The sequence below is a fragment of the Rattus norvegicus genome, chromosome 11, assembly GCF_036323735.1.
Source record: "Rattus norvegicus strain BN/NHsdMcwi chromosome 11, GRCr8, whole genome shotgun sequence".
Lineage (NCBI taxonomy): Eukaryota > Metazoa > Chordata > Mammalia > Rodentia > Muridae > Rattus > Rattus norvegicus.
Genome location: NC_086029.1, coordinates 78,852,664 through 78,874,954, shown reverse-complemented (window position 1 = coordinate 78,874,954; position 22,291 = coordinate 78,852,664). Strand labels below are relative to the sequence as shown.

Below are 22,291 nucleotides of genomic sequence, written 5' to 3'. Positions count from 1 at the left end.
TGATCAAGTAGGCATCATCCCAGGTATGTAGGTATGGTTTAATATATGGAAAATCATCAATATAATCCACTATATAAACAAACTGAAAGATAAAAACCACATGATGATTTTTATTAGATACTGAGAAAGCATTTGACAAAATTCAACACCCCTTCATGATAAAAGTCCTGGAAAGAACAGGAATTCAAGGCCCATACCTAAACATAGTAAAAACCATATACAGTAAACCAGTAGCTAATATTAAACTAAATGGAGAAAAACTTGAAGCAATCCCACTAAAATCAGGGACTAGACAAGGCTGCCCACTCTCTCCCTACTTATTTAATATAGTTCTTGAAGTTCTAGCCAGAGCAATCAGACAACAAAAGGAGATCAAAGGGATACAGATTGGAAAGGAAGAAGTCAAAATATCACTATTTGCAGATGATCTGATAGTATATTTAAGTGATCCCAAAAGTTCCACCAGAGAACTACTAAACCTGATAAACACAGCAAAGTGGCTGGGTATAAAATTAACTCAAATAAATCAGTAGCCTTCCTCTACACAAAAGAGAAACAAGCTGAGAAAGAAATTAGGGAAATGACACCCTTTATAATAGTCCCAAATAATATAAACTACCTCAGTGTGACTTTAACCCAGCAAGTGAAAGATCTGTATGAAAAGAACTTCAAGCCTCTGAAGAAAGAAATTGAAGAAGATCTCAGAAGATGGAAAGATCTCCCATGCTCATGAATTGGCAGGATTAATATAGTGAAAATGGCCATTTTACCAAAAGCGATCTACAGATTCAATGCAATCCCCATCAAAATTCCAATCCAATTCTTCATAGAGTTAGACAGAACAATTTGCAAATTCATCTGGAATAACAAAAAACCCAGGATAGCAAAAACTATCCTCAACAATAAAAGGTCTTCCGGGGGAATCACTATCCCTGAACTCAAGCATTATTACAGAGCAATAGTGATAAAAACTGCATGGTATTGGTACAGAGACAGGCAGATGGACCAGTGGAATAGAACTGAAGACCCAGAAATGAACCCACACACCTATGGTCACTTGATTTTTGACAAAGGAGCCAAAACCATCCAATGGAAAAAAGAGCATTTTCAGCAAATGGTGCTGGTTCAACTGGAGGTCAGCATGTAGAAGAATGCAGATCGATCCATGCTTATCACCCTGTACAAAGCTTAAGTCCAAGTGGATCAAGGACCTCCACATCAAACCAGACACACTCAAACTAATAGAAGAAAAACTAGGGAAGCATCTGGAACACATGGGCACTGGACAAAATTTCCTGAACAAAACACCAATGGCTTATGCTCTAAGATCAAGAATCGACAAATGAGATCTCATAAAACTGCAAAGCTTCTGTAAGGTAAAGGATACTGTCGTTAGGACAAAACGGCAACCAACAGATTGGGAAAAGATATTTACTAATCCTACAACAGATAGAGGCCTTATATCCAAAATATACAAAGAACTCAAGAAGTTAGACCGCAGGGAAACAAATAACCCTATTAAAAAATGGGGTTCAGAGCTAAACAAAAATTCACATCTGAGGAATATCGAATGGCCAAGAAGCACCTATAGAAATGTTCAACATCTTTAATCATTAGGGAAATGCAAATCAAAACAACCCTGAGATTCCACCTCACACCAGTCAGAATGGCTAAGATCAAAAACTCAGGCGACAGCAGATGCTGGCGAGGATGTGGAGAAAGAGGAACACTCCTCTATTGTTGGTGGGATTGCAGACTGGTACAACCATTCTGGAAATCAGTCTGGAGGTTCCTCAGAAAATTGGACATCGAACTACCTGAGGACCCAGCTATACCTCTCTTGGACATATACCCAAAAGATGCTCCAACGTATAACAAAGACACATTCTGGGGGTTGGGGATTTGGCTCAGTGGTAGAGCGCTTGCCTAGCAAGCGCAAGGCCCTGGGTTCGATCCACAGCTCCAAAAAACAAAAACAAAAACAAAAACAACAACAACAACAAAAAAAAAAAAAAACAAAGACACATTCTCCACTATGTTCATAGCAGCCTTATTTATAATAGCCAGAAGCTGGAAAGAACCCAGATACCCTTCAACAGAGGAATGGATACAGAAAATGTGGTACATCTACACAATGGAATATTACTCAGCTATCAAAATAATGACTTTATGAATTTCATAGGCAAATGGATAGAACTGGAAAATATCATCCTGAGTGAGGTATCACAGAAAAACACACATGGTATGCACTCATTGATAAGTGGATATTAGCCCAAATGCTTGAATTACCCTAAATGCCCAGAACACATGAAACTCAAGAAGGATGACCAAAATGCAGATGCTTCACTCCTTCTTTAAAAGGTGAACAAGAATACCCTTGGGAGGGAGTAGGGAGGCAAAGTTTAGAACAGAGGCTGAAGAAACGCTCATTCAGAGCCTGCCCCACATGTGGCCCATACATATACAGCCAAACTAGATAAGATGGATGAAGCAAAGAAGTGCAGGCTGACAGGAACCGGATGTAGATCTCTCCTGAAAGACACAGCCAGAATATGGCAAATACATAGGCGAATGCCAGCAACAAACCACTGAACTGAGAACGGGACCCCCGTTGAAGGAATCAGAGAAAGGACTGAAAGAGCTGAAGGGGCTTGAGACCCCAAATGAACAACAATGCCAACCAACCAGAGTTTCCAGGGACTAAGCCACTACCCAAAGACTGACCCTGGGCTCCAACAGCAATGAATAGCCTAGTAAGGGCACCAGTGGAAGGGGAAGCCCTTGGTCCTGCCAATGCTGGACCCCCTAGTGAACGGGATTCTTGAGGGGAGGGCGGTAATAGGGGAGGATGGGGAGGGGAATACCCATATTGAAGGGGATGGGGAGGGGGAGGGGGGATGTTGGCCTGGAAACTGGGAAAGGGAATAACATTTGAAATGTAAATAAGAAGTACCCAAGTTATTAAAGATAAAAAAACAAAACCCCACAAGGAGTAGTTCCTAGACTCCTCATCCATGGTTGTAAAATATCATTCCCTGGGCACAGTAAGTCTTCTGTGTTTTTAGGTACCACATTCATAGACTCAAGCAATCGAAAATTAGGAATATTTAAAAAAATGTGCATCTGTCATGAACATGTGTAAACAATGTTTTTGGTCATAATTCCCTCACCAGTAAGTATAGCATTTATACAGTACTACATGTCGTAAGCAATCTGGAGGCAACTTAAAGCGCATTGTAGGCTATTCCTGGTTGTCAACTTGATTCTTTCTGGAATGAACAACAATCCAGAATTGGAAGGCTGACCTGTGATCCTGATCTTGAGGCCGGGAGATACAAGTTTCTGACCTGGATCTTGGCATGGAGATCTTGAGGCAAAGTGGCTATGAATCCCAGGAGCCTAAGGCAAGGAGATCTCTGAGTTCAAGGTCAGTCTGGCACAAAGCTAGTCCCAGATCCAGGAAAGGTGGTACACATCTTTAATCGGGGCCACACCTTCTGCTGGAGACTTACAAAAGGACATTGGAAGAAGGAAGATTCTCTCTGCTTCACCTGCTTGCCTTGTGGGACTGAGCAACTGCTAGATCCTTGGACTTCCATTCACAGCTGCTGCTGACCATTGCTGGGGAGTTGGACTACAGACTTTAAGTCACCAACAAATTCCCATAGAGAATACCCATAGCTTCTGTGACTTTAGAGAACCCTGAGTAAGCCATACATATAGGTTAAATGTAAACACTATGCCCCTTCACGTGAGAGGTTTGAGCATTGGAAGACTCTGACATTCACTGTGGGTGGGAATGGCTGTTGGAGTAATTCTCTACCCATACTGATGGAGCGATATACTTACCACCCTGAGTTTGGTGTGGGGATGGGAGGCAAGATAACAAGCTGGACAGAAAAGGCCTTTGCCTTCTAGATCTTACTGTTTTGGGGAGAAAGAGAAAAAGCAAACCGATAGGACAGGTAGTTATTGGTACCATGCCCTTTGGTTAACAGAATGCGGAGCGGGGAATGGAGACAGACACAGACAGTGCTGGCTCTTTTGTGTAGGTTAGTCAGGCAGAGAGAGACCTCCACTGAAAAATAATTCTAAATAAATACGCTGCATTATTTTTTTTTTCCTCTGGAACTTGCGCTATTTGTGGTATGTTCAACTTTGTGTTTAACATACAAGGTTTTTTTAATTCTAAGTTTATAGTTTATACTTGCTGTTATTCCTAGTTTCCTGTTACTTCCCCTCTTCCCTCTCCTCCTCTTCATTGTCTTCCGGCCCTTTCTTTTCTTCCTCTTTGTGTAGATGCTCTTCTTTTGTAGCCCTACCTGCCTGGGTACTTGCTACATAGACCAGGGTGGCCTTGAACATAAGGCGGTCTTCTTGCCTTGGCCTCCTGAGTACTGGGATTAAAAGGGCACACTACCGTGCCAGGTGTGTGTTACTTTGCTCTAAAGGATCCCTACATTGTATCACTTCAGGCCTCAGGAACCACTCTCTACTGGCAGGCTGTAAGTGGGACTAAGAAATGAAACTTCCCAATTAGAAGGGAGTTGAGCAGTGGTCCTTGGTTAGTCAGTCACTGGCTCGACCAACCAGAAATTTAATTTTGCCTACATACTACAGAGCTCTAGGCAGGTTTAGGATCGGGAGGCTCTAGGTACCTGTAAAAGCAGGAAGGGAAGTGGGGGATGGGCTGAACTTGTGCATAATAAAATGTTATCTTCCAGATCTGGTGTCTTCAGAATGTGCCCAGAACCTCCCCTGCCCCTCCCACCCGCAAGCTTGGTTTACTGAGAGTCACTCTGTGAGCTATCATCACCAGTGATTTCCCTTCTTCTGACACCTCTTTTATTTTCCAACAAGTCAGAGACTTTTGAAAATGAAACGTCTGCTTGCATTCAGATAAGCCGCTGTGAGTGTCCACACATTAGCTAATTTCCAACTTAAAGAATTTTGAAACCAGACCAATTTCTGCAGTAAGTAGATGAGGGGAAGGCTGTAGGGGAGATGACAGGAGCTGAAGTCTGGGTCCTGCTGAGTCCTTACCGTTCTGTTAGAGGAGGTGTTTGCTTGGCAGACTCACAGCCTGGATGCTAGGCTGAACACCCAAGGATGTGGTAGCACTAGAAACACTACCCAGGAGGCTCACATGCTGGTCTGGACCAATGGAGTGATGGAGTTGGCATCACCTGTTTGCTACTTTTGAGTCTTATGGTTGAGCTCTTTATTGCTGCCCGGATCCTGTCTTGTGCTGATAACCTGAATGGCTTTATATAACATCCTACTAAATGCACCTTAGAAACAGCCTTGGGGAGAATTCGAACTGGCAATAGATCATAAACAGCACAATTGCTTCACCGAAACAAAGCATTTCCTTTGTTTTCGATAATTATGCTCTAAATTTGGAGAAAATGTGTCCATCTTGATATTTGTTTCTAAGTATTTTTCTAGCCTTGCTCCCACATATAAACACTTAATGCTCAAAACCCTTGAGGGATTGGGTCCAGGGAGTGTCCTCAGATATCAAATTTCTCAGATATCTAAGTCTCTTACATAAAATGACATCGTCTTTGCATGTAGCCCATACATAGCCTGCCATATGCCTGGTGAGATACGGAGGACTGAGAGCCACATGCCTGGGAGAAGAGGTTTAAAGCTGGTTAGCCCCTGTCTCCAGTGAATGAGGTAGCAGAAAGCTTAGGGAAGCCAGCTCCCGGAGTCTCTAGCTGCTGACTGTGTGATGCCCTTGGCATTCTTTCCTTCCATTCCTTTAATGTCAAGGACTTAGAGCTTGAGATAGGAGGGCGTGGACATCTGTGGTCACAGAGATCAGAAGGTTCCTCTTCCCTGGGACAGTCAGAGTGAAGTGAGACACGTTCAGAACTGCCTGCCGGCACAGGAGTCATCAATAAGGATAACTCAAGGAAATAATGACTGTTGTTCTGGATATAAGATGTGCAGAACTGGAAAGAGTGTAGTGACCATGCAGCCTGGGCCATGTGAGCCTCTTTTAGCCTTCGACTAAGAGAAGGCACCGGTCAGTTTGCACTTAACCATCACTGGCTGTGAGAAGGCACCAACACGTCTGGGACCATCCATCTACCATCCCGTAACCCATATAATTAAAGTCCACATTGCAAGGAACCTGGTTTTAATGAGCTTGCCTTCCGTCTCAATAGCTCATGACTTGAGTTTATTGGAGCGTCAGGTGAGCAGCCAGACTTGTGTCCAGTGACAGATGTATAAGGTACAGCCACCAGGGTGAGGAAGCCCTCCAAAATGTGTCTTTTGACTTTGTGATGGAAAGTGACCTCCATCAAAAGAAAAGGAAAATGCAAGAAAATGCACATAGAGTGTGGAACATTTTGGTGAGCTAAAATAGAGATGAAGAACAAAATGTTACGTGCAAGAGGTTCAGCGGTTAGGGCACTGATTAGCTGCTTATTCAGAGGACCCAGGTTCGATTCCCAGCAGATTCACAACCGTCTATTAATTCCAGTTCTGGGAGATCTAATGCCTTCTGGCTTCTGTCTCCATCAGGCAAGCAAGTGGTACACAGAGAGACATACATGAAGGAAAACGCTCCCACACATAACATACAAATTTTAATTGTGCCTTATAATTATATACCAAACAAAACCTGCTAAGATTTTTAAAAATTGCAATTTTCAGAGTTAATGTATTTAGAAAACCAGGAAACTTCACTTACTGAGGATATAAATATGTAAATTTCTAAAGAAATACTCACAAGGTGATTATATTCTTGCCAATAAGGTTAAATCCAGAAAGTTGCTTCTGAAAATGTGTAAAGTAACACAACCAGAAACGTCTTTCCCAGTATTATACATGACTACAAACACACCACACACACACACACACACAAACACAAACACACACACACATCACACACACACACCACACACACACACACACACACACACACACACACACACACACACACACACCCCACCACCACCACCACCACCACCACCACCACCACCACCACCACCAACAACAACAACAACAACAACAACAACAAAAAAAACCCCAACTGTAGGATAGGGCCAGTGACATGTTGCAAGTAAACATTTACATAGAGACTGCTGACATCCAAGGAGGTCACTAAACATAATAAATAGAAAACCATCAACAGCAAAGAGTCATGTGACCTACAATAGCTATTGACCACTGGAACTATTTGTGGTTTAAAATTTTAGTTTGTTTTTCTGTACTTGTCACAGTTTCTCACAGTTCATGTATTACTTTGAAAAATCAGTTAAGAAATAGAGTCCATGAAAATGAACTGTCAAGGATTGATCTCTAAATAGTGCCAGAAGATTTTGATGGATTTTGTTGACGGGGAGACTTACTTGTATGGGATTAACCAAGATGCAATATCTAATATCTAATGAATGATTCATAGTCCTCTGTCTGTGTTGGGGCCAGGGTCCCATGTGGGTTTTCATGTCCAGGGACCTGTGTTTAATCAAGAGGAGGAGTAACATACAGTAAGTTATGCATGGGGTATATGTTGTAAGATCTCCAGTGACTACCAGATACAGAACCATATATATATATATGTGTGTATATATATATATATATATATAATATCTGATATAGAACCTTATATATTTATGTTTTCTGTGTGTGCGTGTGTGTATATACATACATATATATATATATATAAATAGATATAGATATAGATATTTCTCTGGAAAAACAAAACTTATAGAATGAATCTATATGTATGTATATATAAAGGGAATATATTAGACTTACAGGCTGTGGTCCAGCTAATCTAACAATGGCTGCCTGTGAGTCTAAGAATGTAGTGGTTCTTCAGTCCACAGAGCTAGATGTCTCAGCTGGTTTTCCTGTATGCCAGAAGCCTAGAGAAGTAAGCTCTAAGTTTAGGGAAGGAATAGACTTGCTAGTGAGGACTAGAGCAAGGAGGCTAAGAGCAAGTGCTCCCTTCCTCCATGTCTCTTATACAGGTTGCCACAGAAGGTGCAGTCCAGATTAAAGATAGATCTTCCCAGCTCAAAAGATCTGGATTAAAGGTTTATCCTCCCACCTCAAAGATATGGGTTAGAAATGGGTCTTTCCATTTCAAATGAATTAATTAAGGAGAAAAAAATCCCTCACAGGTGTGCCCAGCACTTTTGGGTTTAGTTAATTCCAGATGTAGTCAGGTTGACAACCAAGAATAGCCATCACGGTCAGGTGAGCCTAATTTACAAATTAGGTATAATAGGGGATAGATAATAACTATTAATAAAGCCCTCATAACAATATGCTATATAAGTTATTTGAATGCTCGGCTTTCTCTCTCAATATACATTAACTTACAGTGCTTACCCTTGTGCTGGGAATGACAGCAATGCCTGCATGTTGAGACTGAGAAGCTTGATTCAGGCATTGTAGTCGAGCACCGGGCTACTGTTCTTGTGGCTCTTGATCACAGCATGCAGACCTCCAATGGCTAATCTGGGAACACTCAAGATGGGGTCTGTTGACTGCTGCTCTTATCTCAGAGGAGGGGGTGGGGAGGGTTGCCTGAGATCCTGGCTATTCCTCCCATACCTCTCTGCCAGCTACATGTAATTCTACCCAATTTCATGGCCTTATGGTTCAGAGAGGTGCTTGAGTATATAGTGTAGACAAAGTTAATAGGAATTCAGGAGGGGACTCCATCTATGCAGCTATGGGGAAGTCATCTTCCAGGTTGGAGACTTTCCAGGTGATGTGGCTGATTTGGAATCACTGAGCTCCTGGTGACTCTTCACATAACTTCCATGAGTAGCCCAACAAAGTCACTGACTCTCAAGGTTGGACTTTGGTAGAAGAGCATTCTGGTTTGTAATTGGTATCCTTTAAGGAGGGGGCAGACCTTCGTTTACATCTCTCTGGGAAAAGAGTTCCCACAACAATTTTTCAATAGGAAGATGGCTTAACTAACTGTGGCATTCCGTAGCAATGGAATGTTCCTTGGCAATAAAACAAAGACCGAAATGGCATGGAAACTCGAGGGTTCTTTGGAAAGTTGGTTAGATTGTGTTTTCCTGGGGCAAACACAAGAAGGAATGTTTCAGTGAAGCAGACACAGGAGAGGGGAGGTTCTAAAGCAAGCACGCAAAAGGACACGTGATGACGAAGGAGTCTTTGTTACCAACATGTACCTTGCATTGTGTAGTTGAGCTCCACTTGTCGGGACACCACAGAAAGAAACGCACTGGAAAACTTGTGGTGCTGGGCTGCAGTTTCTTGCTGCTTCCTCAGACTCAGGCTGATTGGATGAGAGCGCTGAGGCAAGAGCCGTGCTGAGGCGAGGCATGTGGAGGACACGTGATGTTTGGAGGGTATAAACAGGACTCCATGGAGTGACGGAGACAGAGCTCGGCTTGCTGGTACAGCTGGCTGTGCAACCCTTGTGGGTCTTCACTGATCTTTACCTCCCTGAGAGAGGCACAGCAGAGAACTTCTCCTGGTGTCCCTGTTGGTCCCTCCTGCTGACTCGAGCCGAGGCTGAGGCCTGGCTGTCTCTGCTAAGTGGAGTCACTGCTGTTGCTAACCTGACTGAACTGAACTGCTGGTGTCTCCATGAAGTGTTTTCGAGTGGACTGAGCTGCAGCTGCCTGCTGACCTGTGACCTGAACTGCCCATTTCCAGACAATACAATGAGAGTTGCTCCAAAGAACCTTTCTAAAGAGGTCCACTCCTCCCCTGTATCCTTGCCCACTACCTGTTGTGGGTGGTGGGCTACAATGGAGGTTAAAGTGTTTAAGAACCATTATTAAAAATAAGGTGAAAAAATTAAAGTTATACCTACCAAACTGTTTATGCAACGACTTTGGTGGATCTTAAGGACACTATGCACAACGATAAAGGGAAAACTTGACTGCTACATACCATACGATTTCATTTATATAATGTTCCTTAAGAGATAGAACATTTTATGGAATGGAAAACAGGCTCGTGGCTGCCATAGTTTAGTGGGGAGGAGAGGTAGCAGAGAGAGACTTTTGGCACAGGACAAGTGCCTAGTCCCCTTCCAAAACCATCTTAGGAAGAATAAAGTTGGAGGCCTCACACTTACTGACTTCAGAATTTACAAAACCATAGCGAGACAGGGCGGTACTAGCATAAAGATAGTGTATAGGAAAATGGAACAGAAAGAAAGCCCACATAGATGACCAAGCGGTTTTTCAGCTTCGGAGTCAATGCCATCTGAAGTGTACAACACTTTCAACAAATGGTCCTGAGAAAACTCCATATCCACAAGCAAAGTAATGTAGCAGGACGCTTTTAGCACACGTAAAAATGAACCAAAAATGAACAAAACTCTCTAGGGATTAAAACGATAGAACTCTTAGATGGGGAAGACCCCAAATCTGACAGCTCTCTATGCAGGACACCAGAAGCACTAGCAGCAGAAGAAAAAACAAAGTAGCAAAAGTCCTGTATTTGTCCTCATTCTGGAGCGCCCCTCTACCCCCAGTTCTCAGGACCTTTTGGGATACAGTGGTACTCAAATGGACCCCACATCTCAGAGATGATGTGGAGGGTAGGGAACTTGAGTCTGTATCTCACGTGATCCCAAGGGCTCATGAAAATATGGTTCTACCACTGAATAAATCGTTTAATTTTATTTCAAAATTGTACAAAAGGCCATAGGTGGCTATAAAAAACTTTGTCTTTAGCACACATGGAAATTCAGAAAGAACAAAATAGGTATCATTCACAGTGTAAAGGAAGGGCTCTCTTGTAGGAGCGGGATTACAGGTCCTCCCTCCTTTTTTCTAGTCTCTTGAGGTCTCCCTCCCGGAGGGTTCGGATGAAACTGGTAAATCCCAATTCCTGCAGGATATGAAGGAAGAGAGAGAAAATAAGGGACTTAAATTAACCCTGAGCGATGAACATCCTTCAGTACCCCAACTTCTGGGCTGAATTACTGCAGAATTATTGTAATGCTAAATGCGGACCCCCAAGACATGGTGGTCCCACAGGCAGAGAGAGTACATACATACATCTTGGCCCCAAGTTATTTCTGATTGGTAAATAAAGATGCCAACAGCCAATGGCTGGGCAGAAGAGACACAGGTGGGATTTAGGTTTTCCAGGCTTGGGGGGGAGGGGGTTGGAGGAAGACTACAAGAAGGTGCAGGAGGAGGAAGGAGAAGCCACCATGGGTTAGGAGTAAAGAAAATGTGGCCCTGAGGGCTGGCCAATTGGAGTTAAGAGCAGCCCAGATGAAACATAGTAAGTAATAACTTGGGGTTATCGGTGGGAAAGTGATAGCTCTTGTGCTGTTTGAGGCTTATTGTAAACATAAAGGCTGTGTGTGGTTTTTATCTGGGAACTAAATGATCTAGGTAGGGTAGAAGCCCCAGGTTGGGATTAAATAGTTTCAACAAGACAGAACCACAGGGAGTCACTGTTGTTGACATGCCCCTCATCCTAGTGCCCAGCAGGGTGCAGATGTGTCCTATGTCCCGTCAGCCTGGAGTGTCCTAACTGACTGCTGATGCTCCAGTCCACCCTTGGCAATGGCTGCTTCTCGGCCCACCCCACTCACTCACCGTGCGGTCACTCTCATACTTTTCTACAAGCTTCCCATAGTGGTAATAGTGGAAGGTGGGGTAGGCCTTCACGGACTCCTGCTGACACAGGTCTTGGTTCTTGTCCTTGACACAGTCGACAGCAGCACAGGCAATCTAGGGGGTGAGGTGGGGAGGGTCAGCAGAGAGGCCGCCAGTCACCACATCTGCTAGGGGCAGTGCTGGACTGAGGAGAAAAGCGAAGAGGGCTAGCTTCCTAAGGGCAAATCTTGCCGGAACGTGGAAAATAACTAACCGCTTGCTGTCTAGCTTCCTCGGATAGTGATCAATCCAGTCATCATGAAGTGACATAGACTAAGAGGATTCAAATGAGGCCTGTCAGCACATGACCAGTGGTTAGGAAGTGTCAGCTGCTGTGCTCCCACTAACCCCATACCTATGCACTGACCCTGCTAGGAGGCTAGCACCAGTGGAGGGCAGTGGATAAAGACCATTTGTGAGATCTGAGCTATCCTGGGGTCGCCCAGGGTGCCAGTACACCAAAGGCACTCTGCACCATTCACCAGTAAGCCAGATCCCTAGGGATGGAGAAGGCGGGGGATACATTCCCAAAACCGTTACATAGTCCAGTCTCGTTAAGGTGAGCAGGTTTTGGTACGGAAGTTCTTCACATGGACTTCAGCCTCTTTTGGTCCACCTAACGAGCTGCCTCTGCAGAGCAGCTCTTCCTTGTTTGCTTTGCTTTCAAAGTGAGAGGGTATGAGGTAGAAGTTGGGGTGCTTTTATTTTGCTGCAGGCCACACACTGGGGAGGGAGGGACAGAGTCAGCCAGAGGAGATACACAGAGCAACATCTCAGGGAAGCAGGCTGGGATGGGAGGCAAGTCCTTACTCTCTGCAGCCTTGACTAAGCCCGGCCACCGAGCACCTGCTACGTAACGAATGAGCTCATTCTAGAGCCTGGCGACTGCTCTGCTAACGTCTCTGAGACAACTAGAGCTGAATAATGAGACTCAGAATTCTGCCCGCTGCCTAGTCACATAAGGCGGACGTTGCTTTCCAGGGAAAGGAGTCACAGCAGTCATGGCTACTGGTCATCTACTATGCACCTAGGCAAGCAGCCACCTTCTTATGAGCTGCAAGACTAACAGCTAGCATGGGCAAGGGGGCGTACTCTCCCCGTCCTGCCACAAGAGCACCAAAGCAGTGCTCCCTCACTTCGGGCTTCTTTGCATCCCTTCCTGATTGTTTTATACAACAAGACTTGGAGCGAGGTTTGCAAACTCCCTGAGCATAATCCATAGCTGGCTCGAAGGCCCGTTCTATTTGGCCCACATAGAACCTAAAAAGAAAATAAATTTGAATTAGCTGCCAATGTGGAAGGAGCCAGAAGATTTAATATAAAAACTTGGCTTCGAGTTTCTCTATAAACATCAGAAGATTGGATGGTACTTGCCCTGCGGTCCCACAGGCAGTGACTGGCTGAGGAGACGGGCATCTGTCTCCTTCCCTGGAGGTTAACCCTGCCCTTCACCAGCGCTCACAGTGAGCTCAGTTCACTTGGACTAGCGGCTGTGGATTCCTGAGAACCCCAGCTCATCTTCTAAACTGTGTTCTCAAAGAGTTAGAAACACGAGGCAGATGCTCCAGTGGTCGCCCAAGCTGTTTTTTCCTCCCCTTTGGGACAAGCACTTCTGACGCCATGGCCACCAGCACAGGATCTGGCCTGGGCTGGGGACCACTGCTCTCCTCAGGATTTGATGAACATTGCTGCAGGCCGCTACTCCCCCTGCATCCACTTTAAATTATGAATTCAATTTGTATACGTGCCCTGGAGCTGTTGGAAGTATAGTGTGTGGTTTTATAAATCTATTAAATTAAAAATGTATACTCGAGAATCCCTCACGCTAGCTGTCAGCCACGTACATGGAACGCAGCTTCTGGCTGCAAAGGGGGAATCCGTGCTCTAGCTCTACAGGAGCACAGCACGGCCGGTATTCTTCCAGAAGAATCTGTCCTCTGAGCTGCCCACCTCACGTGCCTGAACAGCTGCCCCATCAAGCCCTACTCGTGGCTGTCACTGGTCACCGGCACGCAACATCCGTACAGTACCACAGTACTCTACAATGCAGCTCTAGCCTTGTGTCCCATAAATAGCATGGATTCCTGGACTCTGTCTGTGTCCTTAAGGGTCCTCAGCCAAGGACTTGCTCTGACATCAAGACTTGACCTGAGAGCTTCACCAAGCCCTCAAGTTGCAGAACTAAGGCTAATAAAGGGCCAAGGACAAATTCCCTGGTTTCCAGGGACTTCCGAGTGGGACAACCCTGTGGCTCATGTCCTGGGAGGCCTCCCAGTTGCCACCTGCCTATGTCATCCCTCCTTTGGCTTCTTCTCCTTCATTTACTCTCTCAGCTTCCTGTGGTACCTCCTGCGATCTCCTCCAGCCAGCACAGGGCCTGCTTTTTGGGAAATAGGAACTGTCAGTGCTTATGGTTCAGGTTCTGACCTGGCTCCTTTCCAGCAAAGGGACTCATTTAGGAGGGGTCTCATTTAACCCCTCGTGGACTGTAGATTCCGCACCCGGAAAACGAGGGACAGAGAAACCCCTCCTCCATCAAGCTACTGCAAGAATCACTTAACTCCCTGCTCGCTGTGGGACAAAAGTCCCCACTGTCTTTGTTACCACTTTGCTATTTAGTTCTCAGTCAATTCTGCCTGTTTAGTTAACATTTACTCTGGACTAAAGCATCAAGGCATTTGGGAGTTCAAGGACAAAGGACGCCTCAGACAGACAGGAGTGCCAAATGGTCTCTAGCCCCTGTGCCGATTATAGCGGTGATGTGGGTCAGTCAGAGGGGGGGCACCTGCAGCCTTGTGGCCTCTCTATGGAATGACCTTGCCACTTACCTGACTCCTCCTTGCCCAGGCTGGCCATACTGAAAGGTGAGCCCCTCCTCGCCAGTTCAGCAATCCCTAGCCTCTGCTCTGATCCACGCATCTGCCACCACGGGCGCCCCATCCTCCAGGCCGCTGGACACCACCATCTATTCCAACACTCCCAGCCTGCGGCCCTTCTCCACTAGCATGTCAACTGATAAAAGTCCCCAGCTAAGCTCCTGGGAGGGGATTTGGGCTCCCTGGCTAGAACACGAGCTGCCTCACACAGCTTTATTGATTCAGTAAAATAAATCTCTGCAGGAGCTAATATTGACTTTGGCTATGAAAATGGAAGTGAAAACCCAACTGCATATTGATTGGGGAGGAACCGAGACTGGCTGTTGGGTAGGAAACAAAATACAATTCCAGCTGAGAGGTGGCTGCCAAGTGTGCGCGAATGAACGGGGTGTCAGAGACCTCGTTCTGGCTACCCATGACCCACGGGTTATCCTTGGGCAAAGGACAGCTCCTCTTCAGGCCATAGTCCCTCCAAAGTAAAAGCAAATGGGGTGAGCCAATGGCCCCAGACACCAGTGTATGGCCGACATAAGAGCCAACCCTTACAAGTCTCCAATGTCTGCAAGCATTCCCCGGAGTCTCCCATCTGGCCCATTTAACCATGCTGGTTAAAGTATGGTACCCTGCTTTGGGCACAGAATGGGCACTGCTCACCTTAGTTTCAGGGCCACACGCTGGCCCTGAGAGCCGTTACTACTGCTGCTGAGTATTCTAGCAACCTCTGGTGGGTCAGCTTCCCAGACAGACAGACAGACAGACACATTGAGAAGGTTGGAGGAAGGAGCAGAGGGAATAGGGTGAAGGCATAAACCCAGACTAGAGCTAGCAGTTATCAGACGATGAAGGAAGGGTGGACCTGTGCTTAGGAGGACACGAAGGAGATGGGGCCCTGAACACCACAGTGAATGGGGAAGGAAGAGGGAGGCTGGCCTAGGATCCCTACTGTGCACTTGGCAAGCTCTGCTTCACAAGGCCCCAGAGGTGGCCCAATAGAAGAGCAGACGTCATGGAAATATGGGCCATGCTCCAAGATTTCTCTGGTCATCTTAGTCCTTTAGATGACGCGTGTGCGTGTGTGTGCCCGCACACAGACACGTACACAAACACACACACACACACCACACACAGACATACACACAGACACACACACGCATACAGACACACACACGCATGCACACACACACACATACATACACATACGCACACACAGACACACAGACACAGACACACACACACACACACACACACACACACACACACACACACACACACGCCGGAATAGCCAGTCCAAACTCTGGGTTAAGTGAAGCCTCAGAATCCCATCAAGGACCTCCTAGAGCCATGGGCACTAGAGCAGCCTTAGGACAGGGAGTCCACCAACTTTACTCAGTCTCCTATCTTCCTGGAGCCTTTTGTGTTCCAGCTCAGGGTAATGTGTAATGAGATGGACTGACCACTGCTCCAGTCAGGAGGGCAGTCAGGCTACGGTGGACATCATTGGAGCTCTCAGGGCAGAAGCAACCACCAGGTAAGTGCCAGGCCAAAAAAAAAAAAAAACAAAAAAAAAAAAACAAAAAACAAACAAACAAACAAAAAACAAAAACAAAAAACAAAAAAAACTTTATGGTCCTTATTTCCCATCCCCAAGAGCAAGGAGGATCTCGAGGGCTTAGCCAGGGCTTGTAGGGAGCCTATCTCTGGCGCTCCTCAAAGTGCAGTGAGGTATCCTGGCATCTGCCTCTGTCATCCTTGAGGTACTCGAGGGACTACCTCCATTTGCCTGACAAATCCTCGCCATGCCCAGGACACTGGGCTATCTCTGCGCACATGTGCAGCCTCAACCTCTCTATTTTGGTGGAACTCTTGAGTTTTCCAGGTCAGTCTATTTGTTGTGGGGAGTCTGCTTAGCTTGTGCCTGGACCAGTGGAAAGGTCTCACAGGGGAAAATAGGGAACAGCAATAGCAGCACACGTGACTCGGGGTCCAGTGTGTGTATACGTCCCTGTATAAACCCAGTGAAGCCTGGTATATGACAGCTTCCTATGACTGAGTCCAAGGGCTGGGGACAATCTCTGCCATCGTCTCTACCAGTCTCCGTAGGGTAGGATGAAAAGGGAATTCAAGGACTGGCGACACAGCTCAGTGGTGGATTGCTTACTTAGCAGAAATTCAGCCTCCAGCCCTGCCCTCCAATAAACAGATGACAAAAACCGTCTTAGGAGAAGGGAACTTGGGGGACTGACGATTGAGAGGGTGTGTCTGAGTTCTGGGGTCCAGCCCTGCTTTAGGGGCTACCCACCCACCCACGAGTGGTGGCTCTACTCCCCTGCTGCAGAAACAGGCCTGGCACCCACTCCCTAATCCGATCTGCAGCCCCAGCTTGTTAATTTTATGCTTCGTCAGCTGGCCGTTGCCGGAGCCTCTAGCTTAGGCAGCACGAGGCTCCTCTGGCATGGTCTGGTTCTCCTCCACCGCAGCCTCCTCCATTTGACTTCTGTGGGGTTCTTATTTGTATTTTTAATTATATAAGTAACGCATGACTACGATCCTACTGTAAAAATGTTTGAGCACTAAAGAAAAATGAACACCCGCTCCTCTCGCACCCCTCCTCCTCGGAAATGGTGTAACGCTCTAGCGTATACCTCCGGTTGATTTTGCTGCAGAAATCCAGTCTTGTCTCCTCGGCGAAGAGATAGAATGTCCTGCTTCCCGAGAACGACCCTGCTCACAGGGCTGGGCAGAACCGCACTCAGGGTCAGGGAATCTAGCCCACTGGGGGCGGCCTTACCTTCCGGTCATCTTTGAAGGCGTCGGCTGTGGCGGTGAAGTGAGGGATGACCTTCTTACAGTGTGGGCACCCTGGGGGGAGGAGGGACAGAGTTACACACACCTGAAGGTAACAGCTCACACCACTTTCTGGAACTCTGGCGAGTCCTCTCCAGGAGCCCACATCCTGCCAGGGTCTGCGTGTTAGCCATGCCACTCACACCTCTCCCACAGCTCGCAGGAGTCGCTGCTATGGTTCTGAGGACACTGCCGTGGAACCTCTCATCTGCCTTTTAGTGTAAAGGGAGGCTCGTGAGGTGTTCTGCAGACACTGCCCTGGAGACCAGAGTAGCTGGTTCCACAGTGCAGAGGGACTTGGGAAAGGACCACACGTGCTCAGGACTCCCCAGGTCTATCACACTGCTCTAGGGACGACCGTGGGTCACCTCTCCACTTTGTGGCTAAGGAAGTGATACTCAGAAGATGGGGCCTGAGGTAGCAGCTCCCTGCATGCTCCCAAGGCTCTCGATGTATGGACGACTTCCTCTCCTTCTGTGACTTCAACCCCTTCCCTTCTACAGTCTTCATCCGGAAGGTGACCAAGTGAGTCCAGAGGAACAGGAGTTTCAGTCTTCAGCCCCTCAGGCCCCGCCCAGGGACAAGGCCCTTAGAGTGGATGGCTGTGGCATTCCACTCAATCTTGCTTCTTGGTCTGGGCACCACTCTGAGCCCCTCCCACTGAAAAGTACTACAGAAACCTACTTGTGGGCCATTTTCTCCTTCTGTCACAGACGCTGGGGAAGTCATAGGCCACACTGGTCTTTCCCTCAGGGAGAGCACAGCAGAAACCAAACCCAGCATCTTCACTAGATATGAGGGAAGAGATGTGCCATGGGGGACAGCTCTGACCCTGAATGTGGTAATCAGTTCTGATGAAAACAGGTAGGAGGGGTCACACGCCTGCTGAGAGACCTGATTCAGCCATAGCTTCCTGACAAGGGCTTGTATATCCCCCCCATCCCCCACACTCCACCCCAGGGATGCTGCAGGGAACAGAAATGGCTTTGCTCTTCCACTTTCTCCCTTTTGGAATGAGATGATAATGACTGGCATTTCAAAGAGCTCTGTGAGACTAAATTAAGGCTGAGCTACAAATTTAATCTGAATTTAGCATTTGAGTTGGTTCCTGAGATGGGTGGGACCACCCATATGGCCAGACTTGGGGAACAGCCAGCTGGCCCCAGAACAGAGTGGGGATGATGGGGGAAGGACTCGGGGATTTCCCAACATCTGATGCAAGAACACCAGAGGCCTGGGATGGTTATGGGTTATTTCAGAAGAAAAAGCACCCACGGGGCAGATAATGGACAGACGGTTTTTCGGTTCCCTAAAACGACAATTATAAGTAACACCATTAATTTGACCTAACAGAGACACAAAGCTGAAACTCAGGAAGATGTCATAGTACAGAGGAGGGATGTTACATAATTTCAAAACATTTAAAGAGCACGATCCATTGGTGGAGTCACGCCGTGGGCAGCTACAGGCCCTGTGAAGGGCACGGGCCTACTCATAGCGCACATCCAGAGTGGGCTGAAAATCATCTACCTTGGGCCTCCCAATCCAGTTTCACTATTAATGTGCCCTTTTTAACCTCCACTTATTGGAAGCATAAAGGCAACTGTCAGCCCAGAGCTAATTTCTACACCGTCAATTTAAAATATCGGGGCATCGGATGAATGGCTCCTTGCATCTCATTTTCCTGTTACCTAAAGAGAGAGTATGCCGGGCGGAAGAACAGCTGGTGGGGCGGCTGTGTCGGAAAGTGCATGGCATGTGTCTAGGAGGTATCGGGTAGGCCAGAGCGTGCCACGGCTTTCTAAAATTGGAGGTGATCGTCTAAGAAGCACATCAGGCTTCCCGATGTGGGAGGAAGAGGCAGAGCTTGCGGATGAGACGGAAGGGCTCAACCCTGGAGAACAAGGTGAGCTGGTCTAGAAGATCATGCAGAGAGGTGTGGGTATTAAAGAGAAGTGGGGGAAAACGTGCTTAGGAAGCAGGCCTGAGGGAGAACAAAAATGGAGGGAGGCCAGATGTACTAGGCCAGTTTTTTAACCAGTTCTTCCTGATACTTGACATTTTTTAAAAAAATATTTATTTATTTTGTTTATCTGAGTACACTGTAACCATCTTCAGACACACCAGGAGGAGAAGGCATCGGATCCCATCACAGATGGTTGTGAGCCATCATGTGGTTGCTGGGATTTGAACTCAGAACCTCTGGGAGAGCAGTCAGCGCTCCTTAACCATTGAGCCATCTCTCCAGCCCTGGTGGTACTTGACATTTCTGTATTATTTGGAGTTTTTACATGCATGTGTGTGTGTGTGTGTGTGTGTGTGTGTGTGTGTGTGTGTGTGTGTGTGTGTATGGCTCACAAGTAAGTGCCTTACCATCAGAAAACACAGAAAGACAGACATGTATGTGCTTAAATTGTCCCCTATCTTCAAAGATGTAGCTCCCAGGAGAACTGGGGTACGATCTGAAGACAGAAGTGTGAGGACTGGGCTCTTCCCCAGTAGCCAAACCATCCCACAGCACTGCTGTGACCATGACCCGGCTGTGAAAGAGTTCTGTCAGAGGAGACTGGGAGCTCGAGGCCCAGCGGGGATATGGCTCTGGTGTATTCTCTGTGACTTTTACTTGGTGGCTGATCACTGAACTGTAGCCTACTGGTCGCTCAGAGAGATCACTCTTTATTAGTGCTTGTGGTAGAGAGCTGCCCAGGCTGCAGAAGGGGCTGACCATTAACCTGTCACAAGGCCTGGAGTGAGCCACAAAATTCCTAGGTCTCTGCCTTCCGCCCTCTTTTGCTCTGAAGGAAATCGTTAATTTTACAAACTTTATTCAGGCTTCAGGACATATTCTAAGGGCAGGCCGGGTCTCAGAGGAACTCTGTAAGGGGTTTTGAAAGCAAGCCCTGCTCTGAGAAGAGGCCAAGGCTGAAAGAAAGGGGGGCTGTCAAGGTGTGCCTGAGGGATGGGGCTCTTAGGCCATGATCGACTAGGGCCTCTCAGACAGTGATAGCGACAGTAAGAGATGCTGCAGGCTACTGACACTGAACAGTGAGGGCAGGAGCGGAGCAAACAGGAGGGCCGGCTACAACTGAGTGGGTTTATGACTAGACGGAGTGCCTGGCTTCTCTGTAGACAGAGACTTTTATTATCCTCACTCCATTAAGCTGAGCTGTAACCTGGGGGAGAGAGGGAAGGGCAAGGGAAGCGTGGGAAATTCTAAGATGCCTTCCTTCTAAGTGTCAATTAACACCTTCAAAACAGGAATGCACAAAAAAACCAGAGGTCACAGACCCCACTGTCAGCAGACATGTCACTTCCTCAGCTTGGACTCTGATAAAATGAGAATCACGCAGCTTGCAGGTGAGTGGTCTTTCCCACGCCACGGTGTCAGACTCAAAGCCTCCAGGAAAGGCCAGGGGAAGGGGTTCTAAGGTCTTGCAGGTAAACTCGGTGCCGGGAGGAAGAACAGGAGGAGTAGAAGAAATTGCGTTCGTGCCTGTCTCGGAGCAAGCAGGGGACGAACAGGCAGCATGGAAAAACCCAGAGACCTTGGGAGAACTAGGAGACTAGTTCCTACCACGAACAGCCTGTAGGTCTAATAAGTGAAGGACATCCCCAAGGCCAGCGAGAACCGGATGGAGGAAGCAATTATTTTTCCGGCCCTGCCCTCTTCAGCCTTTGATGGTATCTGAGGTAGGGCCAAGCCCTCTCACCTCGCTCCTCATCATGAAACACAAGCTACTTACAAGGGGCATAGAACATGACCAAGGTGTGTTTCTTCTTCTTCAGGGTCTCCCGGAAGTTATCCCCCACCAGATGTAACACGCTCGTCTGCTGCTCTTCCCACGTGGGCTCTGGAGGCGGGGGAGCCTCAGGGCTGCAGAGGTGGGTGGGGAAGGGGGATCGATCATGAGGAACTGGTGACAGACAGGTGCAAGCCCCACCCCCCACCCCCCCAGCCACCGAGGAACACAAATGAACAAACTCTGCACTACTTTTGGAATTTCATTTTAAAACCTTGGCTTAAACCAAACACATCTGCACCAATCCATGAAGAGGTGGGAGACCTGGCCCCCTTTGAACACAGGCACCCCACTTGCCAAGGCACAGACCCTCCACCAGGCTCCCAGGCTGCAGATCTCTGAATTCAGCCCTGAATGGCCTTCCACTCTCTTCTTTGAAGCTTTTGTTCTGAGAGAGAGGGAGAGAGCACCAGCCAAGAAGTGTGTGGGGCAGGGCTCCGGGGCAGGTTCTTTGCAAGCTGTGTGACTTTAGGGAAAGTGACTGACCCCCCTGAGTCTCCCTTTGCTTTTGTTACGTGAGACAGTGGTACCCAGGACGGTAACTAAGTTCTCAGGATGTGTATATGTGATGCTCTGCTCGGCCCATCCTGGAGAAGCTGTGTGGGCCAATAAACAGCAGGCGCTGGATGCGTGTTAACTCTTTTCTGGTTTCTGCTTGTTCACTGGTCCCCATCCCATTCTGCCCCACCCAAGGATGAAGCTGCTGGAGCTCAGATCTGGATGTTCTCCCAAAGCCTATGTGTCTCTAGACTGGCACTGTCAGGAGGTGGTGGAAACAAGGTAGGGTGTGGTGGGAGGTTTGTTTTAGATCACTTCCAGGTAACCAAACAATGGCACTTCACAAACTGGGACCAAACACAGCTCCTCTTTGTGAGTTGATGATCTCAAGAGTTTGTTACAATACTGCCTTTAGCACTGTCTTATCTATTTTTGAGACAAAGTCTTGTCCTGTAGCCTAGGCTGGCCTAGAACTTATAATCTTCAGGATTTACCCTATGAGTGGTTGGATCGCTGGCAAATGTCACCACACCCAGCTCCCAGTTCTTTCAGAAAGGAGTTCTGAACTCCTTGCTTCCCCTCTTTGCACCCCTGTGTCTCTCGGCAAGGAATGCTGTAACAAAGCTGCCACGGCCTC

At 47.1% G+C, this 22,291-nt stretch overlaps 1 protein-coding gene and 1 long non-coding RNA gene across 5 annotated transcripts in view; one reads left to right on the top strand and one right to left on the bottom strand.

The window, feature by feature from the left end:
- Pdia5 (protein disulfide isomerase family A, member 5) overlaps positions 1-22,291 on the bottom strand; it is a 114,935-nt gene that overhangs the window by 17,416 nt on the left and 75,228 nt on the right. For 2 of the 4 annotated variants that reach the window (XM_039088495.2, XM_063270643.1), the window contains exons 14-17: positions 21,100-21,230; positions 17,301-17,371; positions 11,577-11,711; positions 10,629-10,854 (exon numbers count right to left, since the gene is read on the bottom strand). In XM_039088495.2, the coding sequence (XP_038944423.1) occupies positions 10,774-10,854; positions 11,577-11,711; positions 17,301-17,371; positions 21,100-21,230 (418 nt within the window). In that variant the 3' untranslated portion in view covers positions 10,629-10,773. Of the gene's footprint in view, positions 1-10,615; positions 10,855-11,576; positions 11,712-17,300; positions 17,372-21,099; positions 21,231-22,291 lie in introns of those variants that run through there. The other 2 variants (NM_001014125.1, XM_063270642.1) reach the window with 2 other exon arrangements.
- On the top strand, positions 18,608-21,793 carry LOC120095660 (uncharacterized). The gene is made up of 3 exons (XR_005491352.1): positions 18,608-19,262; positions 20,615-21,046; positions 21,143-21,793. It is a non-coding gene; the product is annotated as an uncharacterized LOC120095660 (long non-coding RNA).